The 25854-nt window shown below is 36.2% G+C and overlaps 1 protein-coding gene across 1 annotated transcript in view; it reads right to left on the bottom strand.

The window, feature by feature from the left end:
* The window catches only part of trpc6b (transient receptor potential cation channel, subfamily C, member 6b), a 36395-nt gene that overhangs the window by 8308 nt on the left and 2233 nt on the right, over window positions 1-25854 (bottom strand). Inside the window, exons 2-8 of the mRNA XM_002665399.7 lie at window positions 22887-23643; window positions 13951-14136; window positions 13600-13764; window positions 10918-11134; window positions 7789-8016; window positions 5953-6217; window positions 988-1183 (exon numbers count right to left, since the gene is read on the bottom strand). Of these exons, the coding sequence (XP_002665445.3) occupies window positions 988-1183; window positions 5953-6217; window positions 7789-8016; window positions 10918-11134; window positions 13600-13764; window positions 13951-14136; window positions 22887-23643 (2014 nt within the window). The remainder of the gene's footprint in view (window positions 1-987; window positions 1184-5952; window positions 6218-7788; window positions 8017-10917; window positions 11135-13599; window positions 13765-13950; window positions 14137-22886; window positions 23644-25854) is intronic.

Raw genomic sequence — 25854 nt, 5'->3', positions numbered from 1 at the left:
TGAAATCATGATTATTCTTCAGACCATATAATCGCACAACCAAAATCTATTATGTTGCATCACTAATTGTTATGCTGTTCAAAACATAACATATGAGTGTGTCTGAATGTAGAGAAGCCTACTTCAGCAATGCACTGCTTTTGTTGTGCGAAATACAACATTTTGAAGGTTTGTTGTTTTAAAATACAATATATTAACATTTTAATTTAGAAAAAGCCAGCGTGGTTGTCTTTATGAGCACAAATACAGCATATGGGCTCTTATATGTAGTTGTGTTATCACTCATATAGCAAGTCATATCTCTCCGGCCCTTCGTTTGGGATGCTTTTCATGAACCGGCCCCCAAGACAAACTAATGAAATAGCCCTGGTCTAGGATGACAAAAATGTGGATAACAAACTTATTTGTTGTTTTATTAAAAGTATGTATGTACTAAATAATATAACTGGAGTTTGTTATTTTTGTAAATGCCCTGATAAACAGTAAAGGGCAGCGCAGTGTGTTGACATTTTAGCAATGGTCAGATAATAAGATCCCCAGATGGCAATAAATTTCACCAAATGCACCCAAAAATAGCCTCCTGTTTCATGTTACCCCATCAGACCTCTCTGCCGCAATTAATCTTGGGTTTTGTAGGATTAATAATGACTTTTTTAATTTGCAGCACCAACTATATTTCTTGTCCATATTTCATTCAATGCGTGACCATTTAATTTCACTGTTGGATGCTACTGTAATACATTATAAGGGTCCAGTTTTGACAACTGTGTACACAAAAAGGCTGTAATTTATAAATCCAATGATAATCGATTTCTACTGTAACCAGAGAAGACTTTGCATTGCATTTAACAAATGTTAGAGTACAATAAAGAACCTGTAACTCATCTGAAAAGGAATACGAATGGGAAATGATGGGGTCTGGCCTGCCTCTACTATACAATCCAAATGTCTGGTCGTTTTACAGATCTCATTTCAGAATGTGATTACCTCAATTTCCTGAAATGAGTTGTTGATCATAGCGATGAGCATGTTGAGTAAGACGATAACCATGGTAACGTTGTAGACTCCATAAAGAACGTAGCCAATATTCTCGATAAATTTGTGCCCGTTGTTGATGACGACAGACTTGACCTCGGAAAGTCCAAAAATAGCCCAGAATAAAGTTTTGAAGCTCTCCTCAACACTGGAGAAGAAGAAAAAACATAAAAATATATCAATCATCAGCGCCAGTTAAAATAGCATTATAAAGATCTGCTGTGGTTATTTACTTGATCTAATTCCTTATTCCTTTTGGTCCCATTATACACTCACCGGCCAGTTTATTAGGTACACCTATCCAACCGCTTGTTACTGCCTAACACGATGTCTAATCAGCCAATCACATGGCAGCAACTCAATGCCTTTAGGTACGAAAACATGGTCAAGATGATCTGCTGCAATTCAAACCGAGCATCAGAATGGGGAAGAAAGGTGATTTAAGGAAATTTTAACAAGGCATGGTTGTTGGTGCCAGACGGGCTGGTCTAAGTATCTCTAGGGTTTACAGAAAATGGTCAGAAAAAAAGAAAATATCCAGTGAGCGGCAGTGCTGTAGGCACAAATGCTTGGTTGAAGCCAGAGGTCAGAGGAGCATGGCCAGACTGGTGCGTGATGACAGAAAGGCAACAGTAACTCAAATAACCACACAACAGAGGTGTGAAGAAGAGCATCTCTGAATGCATCGAACACGTCGAACCTTCGGTGTTTCGGAATTTACTTTCGCTATTTTAAGGATGGAAAAATACAGTCTGCGCCCTGGCACATGGACTAACATGGTTGTGCTTATTCTCTTAATGGGTTATGAGTGTGTTTTGAGTCTCATCTCCCATTCCCTTTAAAAGTCAGTTGCGTCACGCCATGGCACATTTTCTACTTACATGGTGGAAATACTAAACACTACACTAGTGAGAAAACAGTTCAACATACTGTCTGCGCAAAGATAAAGAACAAGTCTCTTCCACTTTCTCCACTTTCGGCCTCTTTACTTTATCTTTACTTTACTTTTACTCTTCACTCCTTTACTTTGGTGGATAAGGAAACGGTGTTGTACGCACTCCACTGAAGACATCCATTAGCCTACATATTAAATTTAATTTGTTTAAGCACAAAGATTTGTTTCAAAACTATTTCTAAATTCAGTTCTAATTTCCAGCAAACAAATAAATGAACAATAATTGCGAAGTGTGGTCAAACAACGAGTTATATCAAAACACTAATGCCCCATATGGTGATGCATACATCTCCAAAACCTGACAGGTGGACAAATCTAAACTTGTTTTTATTAAAACAAATATAAACATGCATATAATACATAATACTGCTAATAATTATTGTACTAATCCAAATTGTCATGAATGAACTGAATATATACTATGCCTATAATAGCCTATGGTTAGGCACTTTGACACATAATGGAGAAGTGTTCATGGAGATCTGCGTTTGATTCCCATCTTGTCATCCTTTGCCAGTCCCAATCTTTTCTCTTATTTAACCCATTGTTTCTGTCAACTCTCCACTGTCCTTTTACCAAAATCATGAAAAAAGCCCAAAAAAGACAACATTATTTGTCTCTTGTAATTTAATAAATTAAATAATGTTTCGACAGAAATACTCATAGGGCGACATGGTGGCGCAGTAGGTAGTGCTGTTGCCTCACAGCAAGAAGGTTGCTGGTTCAAGCCTCGGCTGGGTCAGTTGGCGTTTCTGTGTGGAGTTTGCATGTTCTCCCCGCATACGTGTGGGTTTCCTCTGGGTGCTCCGGTTTCCCCCACAGTTCAAAGACATGTAGTACAGTTGAATTGAGTAAGCTAAATTGTAAGTAGTGTATGAGTGTGAATGTGTGTGTATGGATGTTTCCCAGAGATGGGTTGCAGCTGGAAGGGTATCCGCTGCGTAAAAACATATGCTGGATAAGTTGGTGGTTCATTCCGCTGTGGTGACCCCGGGTTATTAAGGGGACTAAGCCGAAAAGAAAATGAATGAATGAATGAATGAATAAAATACTCATATTGCATAGTTTGCTAGCAGGATATCAAATATTAGTCAAGAACTGATCACAAATCTGTAAAATCCTTTTACATTCATGTTGGACAGTCATGTCAGTGGTAAACTGGGTTAAAACATGAAGTAACTGAACCACTGAACGTGGTTTATGGCAACCAAATGTATGGCATTTACTTTACAACAAATCAATGTTGATGTCATTTTCAGGTCTTGTCAACACCAATTGTCCAATGGGTTGTGTTTGGAGCCTGATGGTTTCTGCTTAAGGCTATATTTGAGCATTTGTTTTTGACTGATTTTCATTGACATGCATTGTGTGAATAACCAAGGACCACAGGTTTTCCAGTAGGTAATCAATATTAATGAATATTCTAAAAGGTTACCTACATCTGGAGTGCCCTAAGGTTGAGTAAATTAAACAAATGTTCACGTTTGGCTGAATAGTACTTTTAAGGATACGTTCACATTAATACTTTGGTGTTTTTTGATCTTGTGGTCTGGACCAGTGCGATGCAGTGGCGCAGTAGGTAGTGCTGTTGCCTCACAGCAAGAAGGTTGCTGGGTTGATGGTTTGAACCTCAGCTCAGTTGGTGTTTTTGTGTGGAGTTTGCATGTTCTCCCAGCATTCGCGTGAGTTTCCTCCAGGTGCTCTGGTTTCCCCCACAGTCCAAAGACATGTGGTTCAGGTAAATTAGGTAGGCTAAATTGTCTGTTGTGTGTGTGTGTGTGTGTGTGTGTGTGTTGTGCGGAATGCCATTCGCTGCGTAAAAATGTGCTGAACAAGTTGGCGGTTCATTCCTCTGTGGCGACCCCGCATTAATAAAGGGACTAAGCCGACAAGAAAATGAAAGAATGGTCTGGACCAGTAGGAACTTCTAGTTGACTCATAGCTGACCTAGTTGACTTTCTTTTTTATTGAATGTAAAGATCCTTCTAGAAAAAACTGTACAAAAGCACGCACATCCCTCTTAACTGGGTGCTCAGCCAAAAAACTGCAAAAGGTGCAAATTAAATGTTAATCAAAGGCAGCAACATCAAGGCTCCAAAAATACAAATTTATTAAATTAAAAAGGCTGACACAAAGCGTGTAACGTTTTGAGCCACACGGCTCTCATTCCTCAAGAAAATGAGAATAAAAATACATATGGATCGTACAAATTATAATGTCAGGTTTATTGACCTTATTCTAAAATGCGGAAGTGCGCCTGTTTTCGCGATTGTTTTAGAACTTCCGATTTAGCCGCCTATGGGAGAAATGACTAGGAATAATAAATGGCAGAAAACGGTCAAACTACTCGCTCTAAAAACAAATGTTTGCATGACTATACAGACCAAGTAGAATAATATAATAAGGAAATATCAGTTTGCAACATCAAACAGCGAAACGAGCAGTCTTTAACGTCTAAAAATGAATGGACGTGAATGAGACCGGAAGTCTTGAGTTAAAAAGATTCAAATGGCTACGTCCTCTCGTCGACGAAAAATAAGGTGAATACATTTACTGTTAACAGCAACAGTGATTTTTTCACAGTATTGAATATTTAACAATTTATTTCTTAATTTTATTTGTAATATAATGACAGGTTCTAATTTCTGTTTCTTAAAACCAAAAGTGTCTTGCAGTACTGTTTTCGTAATGAATGGAAAGCAAATTACATTTGTCTCCTCCCCTTTTTGGCTGATCTGAAAAAATGGTCTGATCCGTGACTAAAACCACGATGTGATATGTGAGATTTGTGATCCATTACACCACTAAAAATGCTAATAGATTTGATGTCAAAACATTGACATTTACACTGTTGACCACCAAAATATCAACTCAAAAAGAATAATATTAGAAAAAGTTTGCTTTAATTACAAATGTGCACTGGATTTTGTATCCCTACAATGTGAACTCGTATCCATCCATGTGAACTACCTTGATGTCAAAATAACATTATTCTAACACTGGCATTAAAATAAAACATGTCAAAAATCGATTATAGGACAGTCCTGTAATCAATTTTTGATGTGTTTCTTTGATGACTATGTCATAAGTCAATTTTGTTGCCAGTTTGACATCCAGGTAGTCAATTGACATCAAATCGATTTGCCATTTTGACATGTTCTTGATGTCGTTTTAACCTCAAGGTGCCTGCTGGGCATTTCTTATCAATAAAGCTGTACAAAATTTAAAAGAAAATCACCAACAGGTGAGATTTGATTGGCTAATCTTATCTATAAGTCCACAAATCTACTAGATTTACTAAAACCAAAAGGTTTGATTTTAAATTGCTTAATGAAATCCTTGTATTTAATTAAATTCATTCAATCAGTTTTCTTCGACTTAGTCCCTTTATTCATCACAGGTTGCCATAATGGAATGAACAACCAAATTATGCAGCATATGTTTTACACAGTGGATGTCCTTCCAGCTGCAACCCAGTACTGGAAAACACCCAAACACATTCATCCACACACATGCTCTACAGCCAATTTAGCTTATTTAATTCACTTATAGCAGATGTCTTTGGACTGTGGGTTGCCTAGAGCACCCGGAGGAAACCCACACGAACACAGGGAGAACATGAAACTTTCGGGACTCAAACCAGTGATCTTCTTGCTGTGAGGCGACCGTGTCACTTAATTAACTTACTAGTCTGTTTCTTTGTACCCTGAGCCTTTTTAAACATCAAGAGCATGAAGAGTCCAGGACTCTTACTCACTCTCTCGTCCACATGCACACGGTCATGGTGTGCTACTGTAGTCATGATAATCAAATTTGCCAAACGCCCACTTCCAGCATGTCCTTCTGCACTGCTGCCAAAGGCTCTGGGCGTTTTTGTAATTATATAACAATAAAGACATGGATGTTATATGATTACAAAGGATAAACACTCATTAAAGGAATTATTATGAATCACTGCTTACGTGGTGAAGGCGCCGTTCTGCTTCGCTCCTCTGTAGTATGAGTAGAGGTTAAACATTCCAATCATGAAGGCCACAAACACCATTATGAAGATCACCATGAATTTAAATATGTCTTTGACCGTCCTGCCAAGGGAGATCTGCAAGGGTCCAAAGCTCTCGTTGGCTGGAAGGATGTACGCGATACGAGAGAAGCTCAAAACCACTGCGATGGCGTAAAGTCCCTCTGAGATCAGCTGAGGATCTGATGGAACCCAGTGGACACGAGCTGAAATATATGAAATGAAGCTGTAAAGCATCTTTCCTACGGGCTTTCAAAAAGTCAAGCTGAAGACATTCAAGAAGAAATGTCATTGGTGAAAAAAGTGTGAGCTGCTACATTTAAGTTCACATATAGGGGTCAGGTCAAGGGAAACGTATTGATTTTTTAAAGTTTTAGCTTAATTGTCATGTGTGGACATACAGTGGAACCAAATGTCGAGTCTTGCAGGACCATGGTGCGACATAAATAAACATAATCATGAATACTAAAACAACACTGGACGTAAGAGCTATTTTAAACCTATACATGACAGAGCGATAATTTATCTATACTAACTGCTAACTTAATATATGTACTATAAATACTTATACTATACACATAACCTAAGACAGACAATACAAATACATTTACATAAACAGAACAATATTAGGCAAGGTATTTAAGGTTAAAAAAAAACAAGTAGTCCACCATAATTTGTGGTACATTCCCATGTAAACATTGTTTTCCTTATTGAGTCCTTGCAAAATGAAGTTTAAGTAAAGTGCACGGTGCATATCGAGAGAAAAGTGTTTCTACAGGTGGTTTGTCAATCCCACTCACCTGTGTGAAGCACTTTTCAGAAATGCAGTTTTTTTTCTAGCGATAAGAGTAATTGTAAGAAAGATTTTATTATCTTTATTTTTAATTGTAAGAAAGATTTTGTACACTTTCAACTAAGTGTATGTTTCATGAAAAATCTCAGCCTGTTTGTGTCTTTGTGATCAGAATTTTAATCGACACAAATATAAGTCCACATTTCATGAAGGGACTTCTTTCTCATTCAGTCACTCATTTTCTTTTCGGCTTAGTCTCTTTATTAATCAGGGGTCGCTACAGCGGAATGAACCACCAACTTATCGAGCATATGTTTTACGCAGCGGATGCCCTACCAGCTGCAACCCATCACTGGGAAACACCCATACACTCTCATTCACACACATACATTACGGTCAATTTTTAGCATACCCAATTCACCTGTACCACATGTCTTTGGACTTGTGGGGGAAACCGGATCACCCGGAAGAAACCCACACGAACACGGGGAGAACATGCAAACTCCACACAGAAATGCCAACTGACCCAGCCGAGGCTCAAACCAGCGACCTTCTTGCTGTGAGGCAGTCGTGCTACCCACTGCGCCACCACATCGCCGAACTAACTCATTCTGTGATTAGTCGGCCAACAGGAAGAATGTATTAGTGAGAAATAAAAAAAATATGTACACTGACCAATTGATTATTAAACATATCACAATACATACATATCGCAACATTACTACATACATTCACTCCGAAGCAACATATTATTTTATTTTTTGTGACAACCTTCATATTATAATTATTACTTCTAAAAATAAACATAAAAAATGGTGAAAAACTCTGTATGTGCCACAAATTTTGCTAACAAATTAGAATTTTTCCACAACATTCTTTCATTTTCTAATTTACTTTGTAACAGTTTTATTCAATGTCAAAACAAAGTGATTATTAATCGCGTGAAGCATTATTTCTTTAATCACGATTGAAAGCAGCACTTACCGAGGCGATAGTATTCAATCTCAAGGGGCAACGTAATGTTTGACAGATCCGTGTAGCGCTTATCCACATAGTTCTGTGCAACATTTGCATGATAAAATGCCATAAATCTAGCAATGAACGAAGTCACGAAAATGGCCAGCATTCCAAAATCCAGCAAATTCCAAGGCTCCAGTAGATATTCCCGAGGACCAAGAGACCAAATTTCTTTACATTCAGCCCAAATCATTCCTATAAGCGGAAGAAGAAAGTGAAAGATATTTAGAGATTCATTTTAAATTATTCTTGCATTTCAATTCATTTGGTGTCTTAAAAATTAACATTATGCCCCTTTTTACAAGATGTAAAATAAATCTCTGATGTCCCTAGAGTGTGTATGTGAATTCTCAGCTCAAAATAGCCTATAAACAATGTTTTATAACTCTTTGAACCTCCCCCTTTTAGGCTTTGATTCTAATTGTGCCATTTTGGTGACTGTGGCTTTAAATTGAAATGAGATTGTGTTCTTTTTAAAAGAGGGCGGAGCTACAGATGCCTATGTGTCAGCATAGTGGCGGATTCAAAAACGAGACTAATGTCCTATGCTAATGAGGGACAGGTTGTCACTAATGGGCGGGGCTTTGCCCTTCTGATGACACTTAGAAAAAGAGAATGTAAGTCAAAGTGTTTCTAGAAAATGAATATATGTTTACCATTAGAAGCTGGTTATATTGCCAGACTTTTGCCACACAACTGTGTTTAACCTCCTTATAAAAGTGATTTTTGCATAATAGGCGCCCTTTAATACAAAACATTTTAGTGTTATTTTCTAGATGAATAATATTGCTATTACTGATCATTTTTACTAATATGTGTATTAGATTGTGATGTGACAGATGTCAGACAGTTTGAAAAGTCCTGACCCTTCTGTGAATCAGTGTGTGTTAAGAACAGTCATTTGGAATTCATTTTAGTACATCATTGTGGGAACGTTCCTGAAGCTTGATGTCTAATGTGTCATCATTTACTCACCCTCATGTCATTCCAAACCCACATGTACTGGTCATACGGACCGATCTATTGTGTTTTATCCTTTTTGCTTAAAGGGTTAGTTCATCTTAAAATAAATTTCTGCCAGCATTTGTTCACCCTTCATTTGTTCCAAACATTTTTGAGTTATTTTTTTTAAACATTTAGCAATTTTCAACATTCATCAGAATATATTTAATGTTTAATAGAAGAAAGAAACACAAAAGCTTGGAATCACACAAGGGTAAGTAAATGGTGAGTGAATTTGTATTTTTGGGTGATCTATCCCCTTAAAATACTCTTCACACATTTACGTGAGAAATGTTTCACATATAGATTATTAGATAGTCCAAATGATACCGATTCATGAAACAACCAAGTCAAATTTCTGTGTTTGGTAGTCCAATATATGATGTTTCCATCTCTTAGTAACTTGAGTACAAATTACAGTCCTGTATTCTGAAAATGACCTCGTCAAGAAGACCGAACATCTACATAATTTTTACGAGATTTGTTCAGAAAAAAATAAAACATAAAAAAGTTAGCATTTTTATACCATACAGACAACCCAGGCTCATTCTGAAAGTGTAGCCCTATATACATTTCTGGAAAGCACCAAATACATTCCAGGAGGTACATTTTTTTGATGTTTTTGTTTTCGCGAATCCACCAGAGGCCGCTGTGTACGCTTTTTGAGATCTCAAATTTATCTTGCCATTCGCACCTGCTGTTCTCACGTACTGTAAATCCACAAGAGGCCACTGCCGACTGACTGACTGACTAACCAATCAACTGACCCACCCTTCTTCTTCCCTAAACCCAACCGATAGTGTTTTCAACAGCACCAATTGACTTACCCACCCACTTCCCTAAACCCAGACAATAGTTTTGAAAAGCAATTGAGAAAAAGAAAAGCCCTCACCTGATTTTTACCACGTTGTCTGATTGTACCACATTCTCACTCTATTATTTATTTGTTTATTTTATTTTTTTTTATTCTATTTTTGTCTAACCCACTTTCTGGAACCTTTCTTTACTAGACTCGAACCCCGTCATCATGGTCAACTACTCGCTGCATCTCAAGTCTGCTGACATACATGTTGAGCTAAAGGGACAAACTGCTAACAGCGGGAAAAGCTGTCCATACAGAGGTGAGTGGTCAACTGGTAAGCGTGAAGAGAAAGGCCATCATACTGCCCCATTCCGTTTGTTTTAAAAATAAAATGCATCCAAATGTACTTCTGGCTACATAACTTGCGGTCTCTAGAAATGTATATAGTGCTACATTTTCAGAATGAGCCTATGTTGCATACGGAAAAACCACATGAGCATCGTATGAGTTCGACATATTCAAAATAATTTGAAACACCAATATAAAAAATGGTTTCGAAACATTAAAAAAAAAAAAGTTATTACATTATCACCTTTTTTATCCCAAATGTTTCTAAACACATCTAAATTTCAATTGTGTCCACAAGTGATTTTAACATGTAAAGCTCATGTGTGGAAAGTCCTTCCAGCAATGATGTTGCATAAATTAATAGCTGAAACACATTAAAACCTTCTGATTTTCAGTAAACAGTCACCAATTTTTATGAGAAAATGAGCAACGTGATCATTCTACAAAATTTCTCCTTTTGTCAAGTGCTTTGAGTTTCTTTATTCTGTTGAACACTGTTGAATTTAAAGAAAGCTAAAAACCTGCAACCATTAACTTCCATAATGGGAAAAACAAATACTATAGAAGTCAATGGTTAGAGGTTTCCAACTATTTTTTTTATATCTTCTTTTGTGTTTAACAGAAGAAACTCATAAAGGTTTGAAACAAGTAATGATTGAGTAAATGATTACAGAAAGACATATTTGAAGAAAGTTAAAACCTGCAAGCATTGACTTCCATAGTAGGTAAAACAGATACTATTAAAGTATATAGTTACATGTTTCCAACATTTTTCAAAATATCTTCTTTTGTGTTTATTAGGAATAAAGAAATTCTCAAAGGTTTGGACCAAGTAAATGATGACAGAACTTTGAGTTTTGGCTGAAGTATGATTTGAGAGTATTGGATTTGATATAGAAAATCTAAATATTTGTTGTTTAAAACAGTGAGAGATGATGTCTGACCTACAACCCAGGAAATGATCAGCATTTCCATCCAGGTAAAAGGGGTGGTCTTCATGCGGAACAACTGGGATGGATGATCATGGACGGTCATGTTTGGTAAAAGAGAAGTTCCTTCAAAACGGTCAGCGGCGTTCATGATGAGAAGGCCAAGAAAGATCGTGAAAGACGCTGCATGTGCCACAAATTTAAGGAAGGGACCACGGATGATCTTCCCCAACTGGAATTGCAAAAACATTACACAAAACCTTTTTGCAAAATAATATTAGCATTATTGAAACAATCTTGCATTAAGAAGTCAAAAGCAGCATAGTTCATTATTATAATTCCTATGCAAAATTGGCTGCATGCACATATTTCATTTTAATTGGAATAAAATGATGAATTTAGCGTTTACATGAACACTAAATTAAGTTATCGAGATCATGTGCATTTATATGTCACTGTACTTGTTTCCCACTGTTTCTATTATAAATCTTATTTAAGTAGGAGACAGCAAGCACATTAAAGGGTTAAATCACCCAAAAAAATAAAAATGTAAACATTATTTAATCACCCTTAAGTGGATCCAAACCTTTTTGAGTTTCCATTTTCTATTGCATACAAAACAAAACATTTTTTAAGAAAGCTGAAAATCTGTAACAATTGACTTCCATAGTAGGAAAAACAAATACTATGGATGCCAATGATTACATGTCTTCAGCATCTTTTGTGTTTAATAGAAGATAGAAAGTCATAAAGGTTTGAAACAAATAAAAGGTAAGTAAATGACAATAGAATTTTAATTTTTAATTTTCATCCCTTAAAACTTTGTTTGACAGTGCGTATATTTATCAAGCAGTAAAAGTTTCCAGCTGTTTACATAAATGTTTTCACTGCAAAAAAAAGCCCACTAAAAGTTTTTGCCTTATATCAAAAAAACTCTAAAAGAGTTGGTCCAGGGTGTATTTTTAAGGTTTGGTTGAGTTTGTAAGATGCAAAGCAATGTGTGCTCACGCTTCATTTGTGAAAAATCACGTTATTTTTTTCATATGTCTTACCTTGGTTATATACATATAATATATATACAGCTAACATAAAAATGACTGTCATATTTCCTAGTTCCTTCAAAAAGGCCCGCCCTCATGAGGCTCTGATTGGTTACCTAACATAATATGTTGTGATTTACGGATCAGCTCCACGTCACTAGGAAAAGCATCACACCTCTAATAGCATGCGCTGTGCCTCGACTGTGTAAATACAGTCAAAGTAGCTGTAAGCCTGAATCAGACAGACAATGAAGAGGACAGATCTGAACCTCACGCCTGCTCTCTAAAATAAAACCTGACAAGTGTTTTTTACATATATTTGGGGTTATAAGCAAGGGAAAGTTCTATGAAACGTTCACATATATTTTATGAGTTTGTTATTTGAGATGTAGAACACAGGGAAAGCAGCTGCATAGAGAGACACTGTAATGCCGGTAAAAATTGTGGGTGTGTACGGCGATTTGACGGATAAATATGTAGCTAAATTGTTAACGGTGCCAAACAGCATTTCCCATTGTTTACATCCTTGTTTACGTCCTTGCTACAACATACTGTTAACGCTAGAAACTATGCATGTAATAGATCCATTTTAACAAATAAAAACACTTAAAGGTTGTGATTCACAGTCCACAGCTTTGTCTATTATGGTTGAAGCTGCTCCTTCTTGGAGTTTTTTTTGCCAAACCCAGCACTGAATTGGGAGAAATTCTGGAAGGTGTCCTTTGTTAAATGCTAGAGCTATATCTTTTTATAATTCTCTGGAACATAATTAAACTTAAAGCACTTCTCTCTTTGTGCCGTGTCCTACGAAAGCCCAAATACAAAAAACAGGACAAGCTAAGTGGAAATAGCTGTGTTTGGACGCCATTTTTAGCTTCCTCTGCTATAACATTAGGGCCTCTGGCCATGCTCCTTCACTGCACAGGGTGTATGTGCATAACCTGAAGTGGTCTCATTAACTGTATGTATTGAACTTTATCCGTATTACATTAAGAGATGTTGTTTATGTTTGCACAGCTACATTGCACATCAACTAAAGTTTAAAATATGATATCGTAATGGACCACCCCTTTAACCCTAGAAGCATTTTCTAGACAAGCAAAAATACTGTCTTGTTTTAAGAAATAATAAGTAAAAATTAAGTGAGTTTTTACTTAAAACAACCAAAATAATCAGCAAATGGAGTAAGAAAAATAATCTTGTTTTTGATATAAGATTGTTATGTATTTCCTTAAATTATTAAACAATAATACAAAAAAAATCTTATTTTAAGTAGTGAGTTTTTTCTTTGTTGCATATGCTTTTTGGCTTGCTGTGTGGATCCATGCAGTTAGATTACGTAACAAAAATTATTATTTTTTTACCCTATTAGCAGATTATTTAGCTTGTTTTAAGGAAAAACTCACTTAATTATGACATCATATTTTTAAAAATTAAGGCAACAGTTTTTGCTTGTCTCGAAAATGCTTATTGGTTTAAGAATTTTTAGACATTTGGACTAGAAACAAGACAAAAACTAAGTAAGAAAATCATTTTTGCAGTGTTTTCACTCTGATTACTAACGGATGACTTGGTTGCATGCAAGCATAACCACTAGAGTGTTTTTTTCATACTTGTACACAGATATTCAAGGCCGTTGTGTTGACTAAAGGCTGACCTTGCTTGAGGGTGCTATCCAGTACAGTAGGGCCAGGATGGGAAGTCCAACCACCACCCCCAGAACCACCAGTAACTTGACCGCCGTGGTCTGCTGCCTGAGCCCAGACAGATTCTCATACCATATGGACAAAAGCTGCTGTTGGCAGTTTGGATGGGCTACAAACTGTGTGGGAAGCAGGCAGAGATACAGCAAACAGATGTGTTTATATTACTGTACCATCCAGCAGAGTAATGAGATCTTTGTATTTCAGGACCTGGGGCTACTTAGCTGAATCAATTTACCTAATAGCTGTATCAGTCACTGAAAACATTTCCTGCGATTTGAATATTTATTATGAAAGAAACTCACCTTTTTTAGCTCGTATTTGATGGCTAGCTTTAATCGAACTAGATTAGGTCTGTCACCCTTGTCAAAATGGCCCCCCACCTCTGTGTCTCCGTTTAAAATGGCTTCCACTTCCTCTGTATTGCGACACAGATCCAGAAGTCCAACTACAAAATCCTTACATTGCATAGACAGCGTCTTATAATCATTCTGTAAATGAAAGTTAGCATAGATATGTTTAAAATATACCAACAAATAACGTTTTCTCAGTGTTAAACTAAACCAGTACAAGAATCCAACCTTTCACATAGTAACACTACAAATACAGCACTGGTATTAACAATACCAATGCTCTAGTTCAGTGGTTCTCAAACTTTTTTCACCAAGTACCACCTTCGAAAAAAATCGTCGCTCCAAGTACCACCTTACGACGCTATTTTTTAACCAGTATTAAAAAATAGCGTTGTAAGCCTAATTAAGCAGCTACAGGTGTGCACAGTTTTAAAACGATGCAGATTACTTCCTATTAGTAAGAATATGTATTATTGTCAGTCACTTTAAACATTTGAAATAGTCTGAACATTAACTGTGCTTGCAGATAAAAAAAAAAAGTTTTAGTTAAAATGTGCTTTTAAAAGCGCTGTTCTTAAAAAGTAAAAAGAAAACTGCTGTACTTAAATCTAAAGTATTCATAGTAGCCTATTCATCAAAAGCTGGAAATGCTGCTTGGACCTTATAAATATAGGCTATATGTTATATTCATACACTTTCAGACAAATCTTGAAATAAATGTTAAATGTACATGACAGGGTTCATACAGGCACAGCCTAATGAAAATCAATTCCAGCACCTATTTTTTTTTCAAGACTGACATGCTATGTATTGAAGACCTGAAATTAATTTTCAGCAACCCATAAAACATTGCATAGGAATAGATACAAATAAAAACCATTAATAATAACATTTATTAATCATATATTAATAATATAATAAGCCTGCACTAAGTGCTTGTAAAATCTTTTTTGTACTCAAGTAAAAATACTATTACACTGCTAAAATAAAAAAAAAAATTAGTAAATAATACTAATATTATGTAAAAGTACAAATTACTCTTTTAAAAAGTACTAGTTGGTTACTTTTGAAAAAAAATCTGATTTTCATTATGAAATCACTTTTTTTTAAGTGTAAACCTGATTTAATGGTTTGATTGCTTAAATCCCAAAGCTAAATGTATAATTTGCACTAACAAAGGAAGTATAGTCAATTTTTCCTTTCATGACAATTAATCTTTTTCAATAGCACTGGTAAAAATACCAAATAATCTTTAAGGCCATAGAGACACTTTTTGCCCATTTTTAAAAATATATACTTTTAAGCTTTGAAAGGTTAAATTAAAGTATATGGTAAAAATATTTAAATTTAGCCTTTTATCTACATATTTCACACTATTTTCTTTACAATATGGCAAATTTGTTTCTTAAATAGCTGTACATCACATGTAGATTTTATTTTACACTTGATCTTAATCTAAAATAGAAACGTAAAAAAATACAAGTACACTGTCAGTAAAAAATAAATAAAACAAATGACTTCATTTTACTTGAGGTATTTGAAATATGACAACACAACATTTATCAAAGCAGTGCTTTAAGAGCCTTATTGTAAATTGTGATAAATAAACAATAAGTAGGCTAACAATGGATTGCTTTGACCTGTAATGCTTTAGCAGTGGCGCCCCCAGAAAATTTTCTTAGGGGTGGCCAGAAGAGACCGCACCAAATCTTGGGGTGGCACACAAAAAAAATAATGAATTCAGTGTAATGTTATATTTTTTTTTCTGGTAAATGAAATAATGTAGTTTTTATTCATTTAATTAATTCTACTTGAAATATTGCAATTCATTCTTTGAAATAATTCAGCAAGTACATGTGCAAACCAAATAAAAATCTATGTTTATTTTAAAAACACTTTTCATATACTGTATAAATAACTTCTTTTTTTACGTGCCTTTATTGTACATCATGATATGCCATGTCTAAAATTAATGAAGATTAATGAGTTTATTATTCCCAGTGATGGGTTGCAGCTGGAAGGGCATCCGCTGTGTAAAAATGTGCTAGATAAGTTGGCGGTTCATTCTGCTGTGGTGACCCTGGATTAATAAAGGGACTAAGCCGAAAAGAAAATGAATGAAAGAATAATGAGTTTATTAATAACCCAAACAAATGAACAAACTGAACAAAAGGCATTACTATACACACTCACTATACCTAATAATATTATTTATCCATATTGCTTTTTAAACCATTTTATTAATGCAGCTTCTTCTATTGATATACTGTAGCTTAAGGTAAATATTAAATTGCCATTGCTGTCTATTAAAGGTGTGTGCGTGCTGTCAAGGACGATCGGGGAGGGTAGTGGTGGTTCTAGTTTAAATGACACCCTGGGCGAACCACCCTATACACCCCCACCTCTCTTGAATTGTTAGATTTGTTATTCAATAAATATAACAATTTATTTATATTTATTCTAAATAAATACAAATAATATTAATATACAATTAATATTCTGAATAAATAACAGAAATCAGTCCTAAATATTACTGGAAAACAACAACTGGAGTGATATGCCAACATCACTTAAGAAACCTTTTGCATGAAAATTAATTATGACAATTCTAAAGAATAAAATTTTTTTTTATAGAATTATCTGTGGTCTTAGACCAGATCATGGCTGAGAAATCATGTTATGAAGTCTAACCTCCCTGACTCATTATCCCTTCTTTCTGCTTTAAAGGCATGCTTAGTGAAAGTAACATCATCATCATCATCATATTATATAAACTTTAAACGACTTTCAAAACTCGCTGCGTGCCGACACTTCTACACAAAAGGCTGTTACTCCGGTTTCACGGCGCATGAGCGGTGCCTATTATGTCGGCGTGCATGCAAACAACCAACCGGGATTCACACAGGAGTGCGTGAGGCGCGCGGGAATGGTTTTCCGCGCGCATGCGTCAGTTTGCTTTCACCAGCATTGAACCAGAGGGGGAGAGCTACGTCAGTAACACCAACAATAATTTAGTGACTGCATTTTATTTATTTATTTATTTATCTAAATATTGGGAATTTATAAGTTCATTTAAATCAATAATGTCAACCGCAAAATTATATTGGGGTGGCCAAAGGGGTGGCCACAGGGGTGGCCAGAGTTTACCGAGGGGTGGCCGTGGCCACCCCTGGCCACCCCTTGGAGGCGCCCCTGTGCTTTAGGACAGATCAGAATGCAGCTAAATGTATAAATCACACAAATACCTCATCCAGAAACATTTCCAGCATAATTATTTTGTCGTAAAGAAATAAAAAATGTTCCACCTTTGCTAAAAGTAAGTTTCACTTCACAACACAGCCAAATAAGAAGACCATTAGCATTGTCATCGATCATGTATCAATCTATTTCTAAATACTTGATAACTTTGAATACTTTTGACTAAATTTAGTTAAGGAGCAAAGATAAATAATGTCTACTTTAATAGTGGAAAGATCGCGATTGTATTCTATCTGAGCACGCAGGCGATCATGAGAGCACTTGCAGTTCATTTGAAAAAAGCCTATTTAGGAGCTAGCATATCTGTTTTAGCGATTTGCGTACATGAATGCGCTCTCGTGTTAAAATAAAGCACTCGCCGCATTTGCAGAAATGAGTAATTGCGCAATACCTTCATTCCCGCGCCGCTATTCAGACTGTGTTTAGAGGAGTGACAGGTCAGAGGCGAGTCGACTGGCTGTCGGAGAGCGAAACGTGTATGAAGATCATCAAATAGGCAGGAAATATGTCCGCGGTTTACTTACTCTGCTAGACATCTCTGTAGTGAAAACATCCGAGAAGCATTATTCCAACAAAACATTTGTTTTAAGTTGTTTTTTCTGTCTCTGCAACACAGAAAGCCTTTGTCCCGCCCTTACGTTTCACGCAACTAGACAAGGTCGACTGTGATTGGCCACTTTTCATGTCAGTCAAGTCACCTCAGAATCAATTCTTAAACTTCGGAAACTGATTTTCAGCAGCTTATGACACAATGCACTAAAATAAACTCTCTAAGCACAGCGTTGTGATCGTACGCTTCACAAAACAGCCAATGCTGATCACATCGATGTTATATTACGCATTAAAGGATTAAAAGTGTTAATTGTTTCTTTCATTATTCAGCGATTCCTCCGCGTACCACTAGGAGGAAGCCCGCGTACCACTAGTGGTACGCGTACCACAGTTTGAGAACCACTGCTCTAGTTCAAAATATCTTCTTTAATTTTCCACAGAAAATATATTACTGGTGATGTAGGAGATTTTAGAACCCAGCATGTTTAATATAAAATTCAGCTTGAAAGGAGTCTCCAGGTTATCCGGGTCACGGCACCACATTGTTGAGAATTATGTGACATCAGCTCTGTGACTTCAAATTGTCATTGAGCTGAAAAAAGTCCACCTGGAGTGAAGTCTGAAATTCACTGAGCTTGAAGTTTCAAACTTGATTCGGGTGGATTTCAGTCTCTATAAGCGACACGGCACCAGTAAGAATCACTGTTGTTTATACTCACAAGTTAATGATTTAAAAAACATATAGGGGGATTAAACTTAAAGGGAGAGTTAACCTAAAAAATGACTTGTTCCAAACATGTTTGAGTTACTTTCTTCTGTTGAACAAAAAAGTAGACATTTATTTAATAATTATTTTTTAGGGGTTTTTCAACTTTTTTATTATGATAGGACAGTAGAGATTTTAGACAGGAAAGCATTTGGAGCAGAGGGAGGGGAAGGATCAGCAAAGGACCTCAAGCCGGGAATTGAACTCGGGTCGCCATGAGCACATCTGTGCTATGTCAGTGCACAGAATCACTAAGCTACTGGCGCCAACAACAAGCAAGCTGAAACCATTAACAAACATGCAGTAGTAGAATAAACAAATACTATGAAAGTCAATAGTTACAGGTTTTTATCTTTCTTTAAAACATCTCTCTTTTGTGTTTAACTGAACCACATGAGCTACAGTTCATTCATTCATTCATTTTCTTTTCGGCTTAGTCCCTTTATTAATCTGGGGTTGCCACAGCGGAATGAACCACCAACTTATCCAGAATATGTTTTATGCATTGGATACCCTTCCAGCTGCAGCCCACCACTGGGAAACACTATACAATCACATTCACACACATACACTACGGACAATTTAGTTTACCCAATCCACCTATAGCGCATGTCTTTGGGCTGTGGGGGAAACCCCCCAGAGAAAACCCACACCAACAGGGGGAGAACATACAAACTCCACACAGAAATGCCAACTGACCCAGCTGAGGCTCGAACCAGCAACCTTCTTGCTGTGAGGTGACAGTGCTACCCATATCTCAAGTCATGCATCAGTTTAATGTTGCTGTAATTAATATTAGCCTGTATAAAAAGGGTCAGTTTTAAACAGATGTGTAGGTAAATCTCACGCCTCTGGCCTCTTTATTCTCTCAAGCAACTGATGCAAGAAACTGTGGCCTTTAGGTACTTCTTAGCATGATCACGTCATGTGATATGTCAAATCAAATCTTATGATAAGCAGTGCAAATAGAAAGAGTGAATGTAATGGAGGCCAGATACTAAGAACTTTATGAGTAAACTTCCTGGCCCTTAGTTAAACTTCACTATTTTACACAATGGTGAATAAATAATAAATAAATTAAAATGTCACCCATAAAAGTCCCACCCATAAACATAACCATCAGAAGCTATTGAAATTGTTTTGAAGCAGCCCTCGAAAACACACTACCGCAAAACATCCCACTTACCCTTTATTGTTGTACCAAAGACTATAGAATGTTCGGCTGTATCAAACGGCAATTTGAGCACCACTCGCTTACTACCTTAAAAGAACACTCCAGTTAAACAGTGAGTTCTACCATTTTTGAATCTATTCAACCAATCAGCTGAGTGCACTTTTAGCTTAGATTAGCATTGAATCGGATTAGACCATTAGCATCTCACTCAAAATTTTGAAAAAAATGGGTTCTGATCATTTTCCTATATAAAGCTTGACTCTTCTGCATGAGTGCGTTATGGGTTTACAGAGGCTGTAATGAATATGAACTTCCAAATTGTAAAGCACTCATCCAAAATGAAAATTAAATCAACACCACATCAATCGTGTGCATCAAGATAATAAAACATAAAATAAAACTTTTCCAGGGATTTCTCTGAGCTTATTTCTCACATTGCCTGCAAACAAATCCCACAGGTGAGCGGTCAATCACAAGACTGGCTTTAGCTGCCATCTGTCATGGGCTGAAGCATTTTGTGATCCAAGTCTAAGACAGAGGAAAAGCTTCTGAACCCACTTGAAAAGATACAATATTAATTTACAGTATTACATTTTTAATATGTTTTTAAATCATAACCTTCAATGGGAAAGTGTATACTTGACTAATTTTAACTAGTTAGTGAATATAATATTGATCTGACAAACTGTTAAATATGGCAAAGGAGCGTTGGGTGGGCTATGATATTAGCACCTGAAAATAGACCCCAGGATGTAACTACTGTAGGTAACAGCGCTGAGCAATATTGTGCCTGATGCAGCTTTGGTATGGCAGCAATGTTCCTTGATGATTACACCAGAATAGTATAGTTCCTAGCCACATCAGCCTAGAAAATATGACCTTTTCATTATAAACGATGTAACTACAGAAAAGTCAAGCTTTAAATAGGAAAATTATCTATAATCTTTTTTGAATTGTGTTTGAGGGAAATGCTACAGTAATAGTCTAATGTGATTCCATTATTTATGCTAAGCTAAGCTAAATGTGCTATTGCAAGATCCTGAGATCGGCAGAATGAATTAAAAAATGGTAAAACTCAACTCGAGGGGTGTTCATTAATGAAAAAAGTACAGTAGCGCTCCTTTAATAAAAGATATTGTAAAGTTCCAAAAACAATTCTTCTAGAGTTTCCTATATTTTCCTTAAGGCTTGGAAATGTAATTGACATGATAATGCATAAGTCCCAGCAGATACTTTTTTTTCTTACTTCATAGAAAATAGTCTTACCATCTGTTAGAGAATAAATCCTCATATAAAACCTTAAACCTGTCAATAATAATATAAGCAAGAAGAGCTAAGCCACCCACTCGATGGCAAAGGCTGCAGACTCATCAACTACCAGGCAAGGCTGTACACCCACAGCCATATGCACTCTGTATAAAAAGTTTGATAAAAAAAAGCACTGAATCACAACTTTTAAACTCATTAGCTGAATCTAAATTATTTATTTTCTGTCTAATTTTGCTGATTCCTTTTATCAGGGGAGCCCAAACTTGCTCCTGGAGGGCCGTTGTCCTGCATAGTTAAGCTTCATCTTCCTTCAACACACCTGCTTGGAAGTTTTGAGTATACCTAGAAATAGCTTAATTAGCTAGTTCAGGTGTGTCTTACTGGGGGATTAGAACTAAACTTTGCAGGACACTGGTTCTTAAGGACCACGTTTGGGCACAAAAAAAAACAAAAAAAACATATGGACTAAAAAATACCATATGCACAAAAAAAACACCCAAAACATTTGATTAGGCCCAGGGTGGGTAGCACAATTGCCTCACAGCAAGAAGGTCTCTGGTTCGAGCCCCGGGTGGAAGTTGGCATTTCTGTGTGGACTTTGCATTTTTCCCCTGTGTTTGCAGGGGTTAACTCCGGGTGCTCCGGTTTCCCCCACAGTCCAAAGACATGCGGTACAGGTGAATTGGATTAGCTGTACTGTAAGTGTATGTGTAATAAGTGTATGTGTGAATGCAAGAGTGTATGAGGTATGAGTGTTTCCCAGAGTTGGGTTGTGGCTGGAAGGGCATCCGCTGCATAGAACATATGCTAGATTATATGTTGGCGGTTCATTTAGCTGTGGTGACCCCAGATTAATAAAGGGACTAGCCGAAAAGAAAATCAATGAATAAAAAAATATTTGATTAGTAATTCTGTTTTAATTTAATCCGAATTTAGAAATCAATCACTGCCACAATTTACAAACAATTGCTAGCGACCGACACAAATCAGTGACAGAACCCTAACTTCACATATTTGTGTAAGTTTCACTACATGTTTGTGTCGATTTAAATAGTGTAAAGATGATTCCTTAATAGTTTATGAACTATTTGATTTTAAATTATTTGTATTTAAATTATTTATATCCATCTATCTAGCTAGTTATTATCATTAACATCATTTATGTTATATATATATATATATATATATATATATATATATATATATATATATATATATATATATATATTATTACTATTATTAATAATAATAATTAATAGAAATTGCGAGGCAGTGGCGCAGTGGGTAGCACGTTCGCCTCACAGCAAGAAGGTCGCTGTGGCGACCCCGGATGAATAAAGGGACTAAGCCGACAAGAAAATGAATGAATGAATTATTAATATATTTTTACCTTGATAAATATGTGTGAGTGAAAAAAGAGGCTTTTGCAAAACATTATCTCTACCTTTAGATGCAGGGGATGCTGAAGAGCTCAGCTGAACTTCTTATTGCCACATTTCAGAATATGTACAGTCTGGCTGAGCTGTTTTGTACGTGGACATTTCAAACTGCCCCAACATCGTACCCTCATCAACAAGGCCCCATGAACAAACACAAGAGTGGGGGTGTTTCACAATTACCTGACTGGAGTAGGTTCAAACACATGGGTTTTGTTAAAAAAAAAAAAGCCTATAAAACTGCCAAACTAATCCCAAACCCACCCAAATTTTGTCAACCCGCCTAATTAATTTTTTACACCCACAATCAAATTCAAAAGCGCCAAACTGGATGAGAAAACACCCAATCTGGCAACACTATTAACTAGTGTAACTAGTTCTATTAACTAATAAATGATCTCTATCTTCTTAACCAATCAATTCTAATGCTTACCTTAAACTCTTTTTCTATGTTGGCAAGTACAGCCAGTTCATTGCTGAGCTCCAGAGCCGTTAGTACTGGGTCCTCGCTGGACAGGGACAGGTAAGCTGGACTTGCCAGCCCCTTGTAGGCATTGATTCTGGAGCGTGAGTGGCTAAAAGAGTCATGCCTCTGGTGATAAAGACAGCCGTTGCATTTGCAGAAGTAGTCATGTGGGCGCGCAATGCGGGCACCCTTCCTTAGGAGAATGTGCACAATCTCGTATTCGTGGCAATGAGAAGCTAATATAATGGGTGTGATATCATGGGAAAACCGAGTACCGTCCTCGTCATAGGCAAAGAAGTCATCTTGAGTCTCTGCCTGAAGGGGGCTGCTGGTGAGTTTGGTTGTGTCAGCAAAGGCCTGGTGGCTCAAAATGGCCTCCACAATACGAATGTAGCCTTTGCTTATGGCTAAAAGCAGAGCATCACCTATGCGGGCCAGGTTCTCCTTCTTCAGCAAGAGTTCTGTCACTTCAAGGTGCTCATTGGCAACTGCGAGTTGCAATGCATTCTGGCCCATGTAGTCCACACAGTTGACATTAAGTTCTGGGAGTTCTTCTAGCATCCTACGGATGACAGGGATATTTCCATATTCGGCTGCTTCTAGGAAACGCTCTTCAGTTGGGGATAGATTGTTGTAACGGGCATTGAACATGTAAGCCGGTCTTCGCATAGCCATGCGACGGCTTTTAGCCAGTGCATGCCTGTGAATGTCATCATTACTCCACCTATTCCAACAAAGACAAACCAAATCAGAGAACCAGTTTTTAAAGCAAATTTGATTACATGAATTACTACTGAAAAAAATTCCTATTGATTATATCTAGCAAAATTGTCAGAAAAACAACTCAATCCAGCTTTAATAAGTCATTTCTTTTGCATTGATCCCCATATTAATTTTAATGCTATTATGCAGTTTTTCTTTGTAAATTCTGTGACATACAGCGGGGGGGAAAAAGTATTGAACACGTCTCTGTGTTTCTCAGAAAACATATTTCTAAAGGTGCTGTTGACTTGAAATTTTCACCAAATGTTGATAGCAAAAGAATCCATATACGCAAAGAAAACAAACATAATTAGTTTACAAATGAAGTTATGTGTAGTAAAATGAAATGACGTAGGGGAAAAGCATTGAACACATGAAGAAGAGGAGGTGTAGAAAGGCAGTGAAAGCCCAGACAGCAGCTGAAATCTCTCAGTAGTTCTTCAGCGACCCTCTGTCCTTCGTCATTGTAAACTAACATTTGTTGCTTCAGTCCATCATTAGCAAACTGATGAAGATGAAACCAGGGTGGACATTTCAACAAGACAATGATCCAAAACACAGCCTAAACTCTCGAATGGTTTAAGAGAAAAAAAATCAAGCTGTGGAATGGCCCAGCCAATCACCTGACTTGAACCCAATATACAACACAATTTTGTTTAGACCCACAGAACCATCAAGATTTTGACACTTTGTTCCACAGAACCATCAAGATTTTGACACTTTGTTGAAGTCTGTGAAAAACTCACACTAAAGCAATTCAAGTGACTTCATTCTCAATATGAGAGGCGACTTTAAGCTGCAGTCCCCAAAAAGTCTTTTATATAAAGTATTAAATACATTTCAGTTTTAATATTCAGTTCAGGACTTACTCCTTGTGTCATTCTATTGTTATTACACATAAGTAATTTAAAAAAAAAAAAAAAAAAAAGTTTTATTTTTGTTTGTATTGTTTGTATTTTTACTAAAATCTAACGCTTATTTTCCCTGCCGTATTTAAACTGATATTCAAGAGATTGGTGATAACATTGTCGTCAGTTTTATCTGAAAAAGATAGAAGTGAATCAAGCTACTTTTATTATTTGGTTGCTGTTGTATTATGTCAGTTCAGAGATTAAATGTGCAATAAGCGATGCTTGAAGTTTAATGCTCAATCAAATTGAACATTATACACAAATGGATATTATATGCTCATAATCTATCTTTCTGATTATATTTAAAATCATGAAAATGGAGTTTTTATCCAACATGCAAACTAATTTTGAAAAAGCATTCTTTGCGTAACATCTGATATTTAGGCTAGTTCAAAAAGTTGTTTAAAAAGACAGAAACAGATGTATATGTCAGGAAAAGGGTAAAGGCGGAAGATGTGCCTGAATAACTGCATTCAAATTGCCTAATTTATTTTTAAATAATTGCTTTGTTTCTGTAGCAATGACAGTACTGAATCAGAGATTGATGAGCCCTCCCACACTAATGCTGTCTTAGATTTTTAATAGCCAAGGAGCATCTAACTATTGTAAAATCTTAGATACAATTCAATTTTGGGTATTTACATTTCATTTTTTTTATAAAACAAACATACATTTTATTTCCAAAAATGACCAATGGGTAAATACAGACCTCAAATGTCTAAAAGGCTAATACCTCAAATGCTGAAGTAAATATCTTGTAATATTTTGTTTTATTTAACATTTTTGATAAGATATTTAACAAAAACAGTACAATACCAATGAAAAGAAGAAAAAAATAATACAAAATAATTGACATTAGCCCCCTCACCCCAAAAAAACTAAACAAAAAGGAGTGATCGTCTCAATTACCAAATAAACATATATAGGCTATGACATATGTAGCATAAACATTTTTTTTTAAAAAGGATGACAGTATTCACGTTTTACAAAGTCAGTGTCATGAATATATGGGTTACAGATGAAAATTTACAGAGGTAAAATGCTACATTTTCAAGAGTCTTAAAATAGGTCCCCATGTGGTTTCAGCTTATTTCTGTGAAGTTTCAAGACGTAGTTGTTCCATTTGAATGACATAAAGCAGCTCAATTAACCATCTCTTAAAACAGGGAGCCTTTGGACATCTCCAATTAAGTAAGATCATCTTTTTAGCTGTAATCATGCCAACCATCAGGGCTTGAAGGAAAAGTGTCCATTATATTAGA

This window comes from Danio rerio, chromosome 18 (genome assembly GCF_049306965.1).
Source record: "Danio rerio strain Tuebingen ecotype United States chromosome 18, GRCz12tu, whole genome shotgun sequence".
In the NCBI taxonomy this organism is placed as follows: domain Eukaryota; kingdom Metazoa; phylum Chordata; class Actinopteri; order Cypriniformes; family Danionidae; genus Danio; species Danio rerio.
This window is presented reverse-complemented; position numbering and strand designations above follow the sequence as displayed.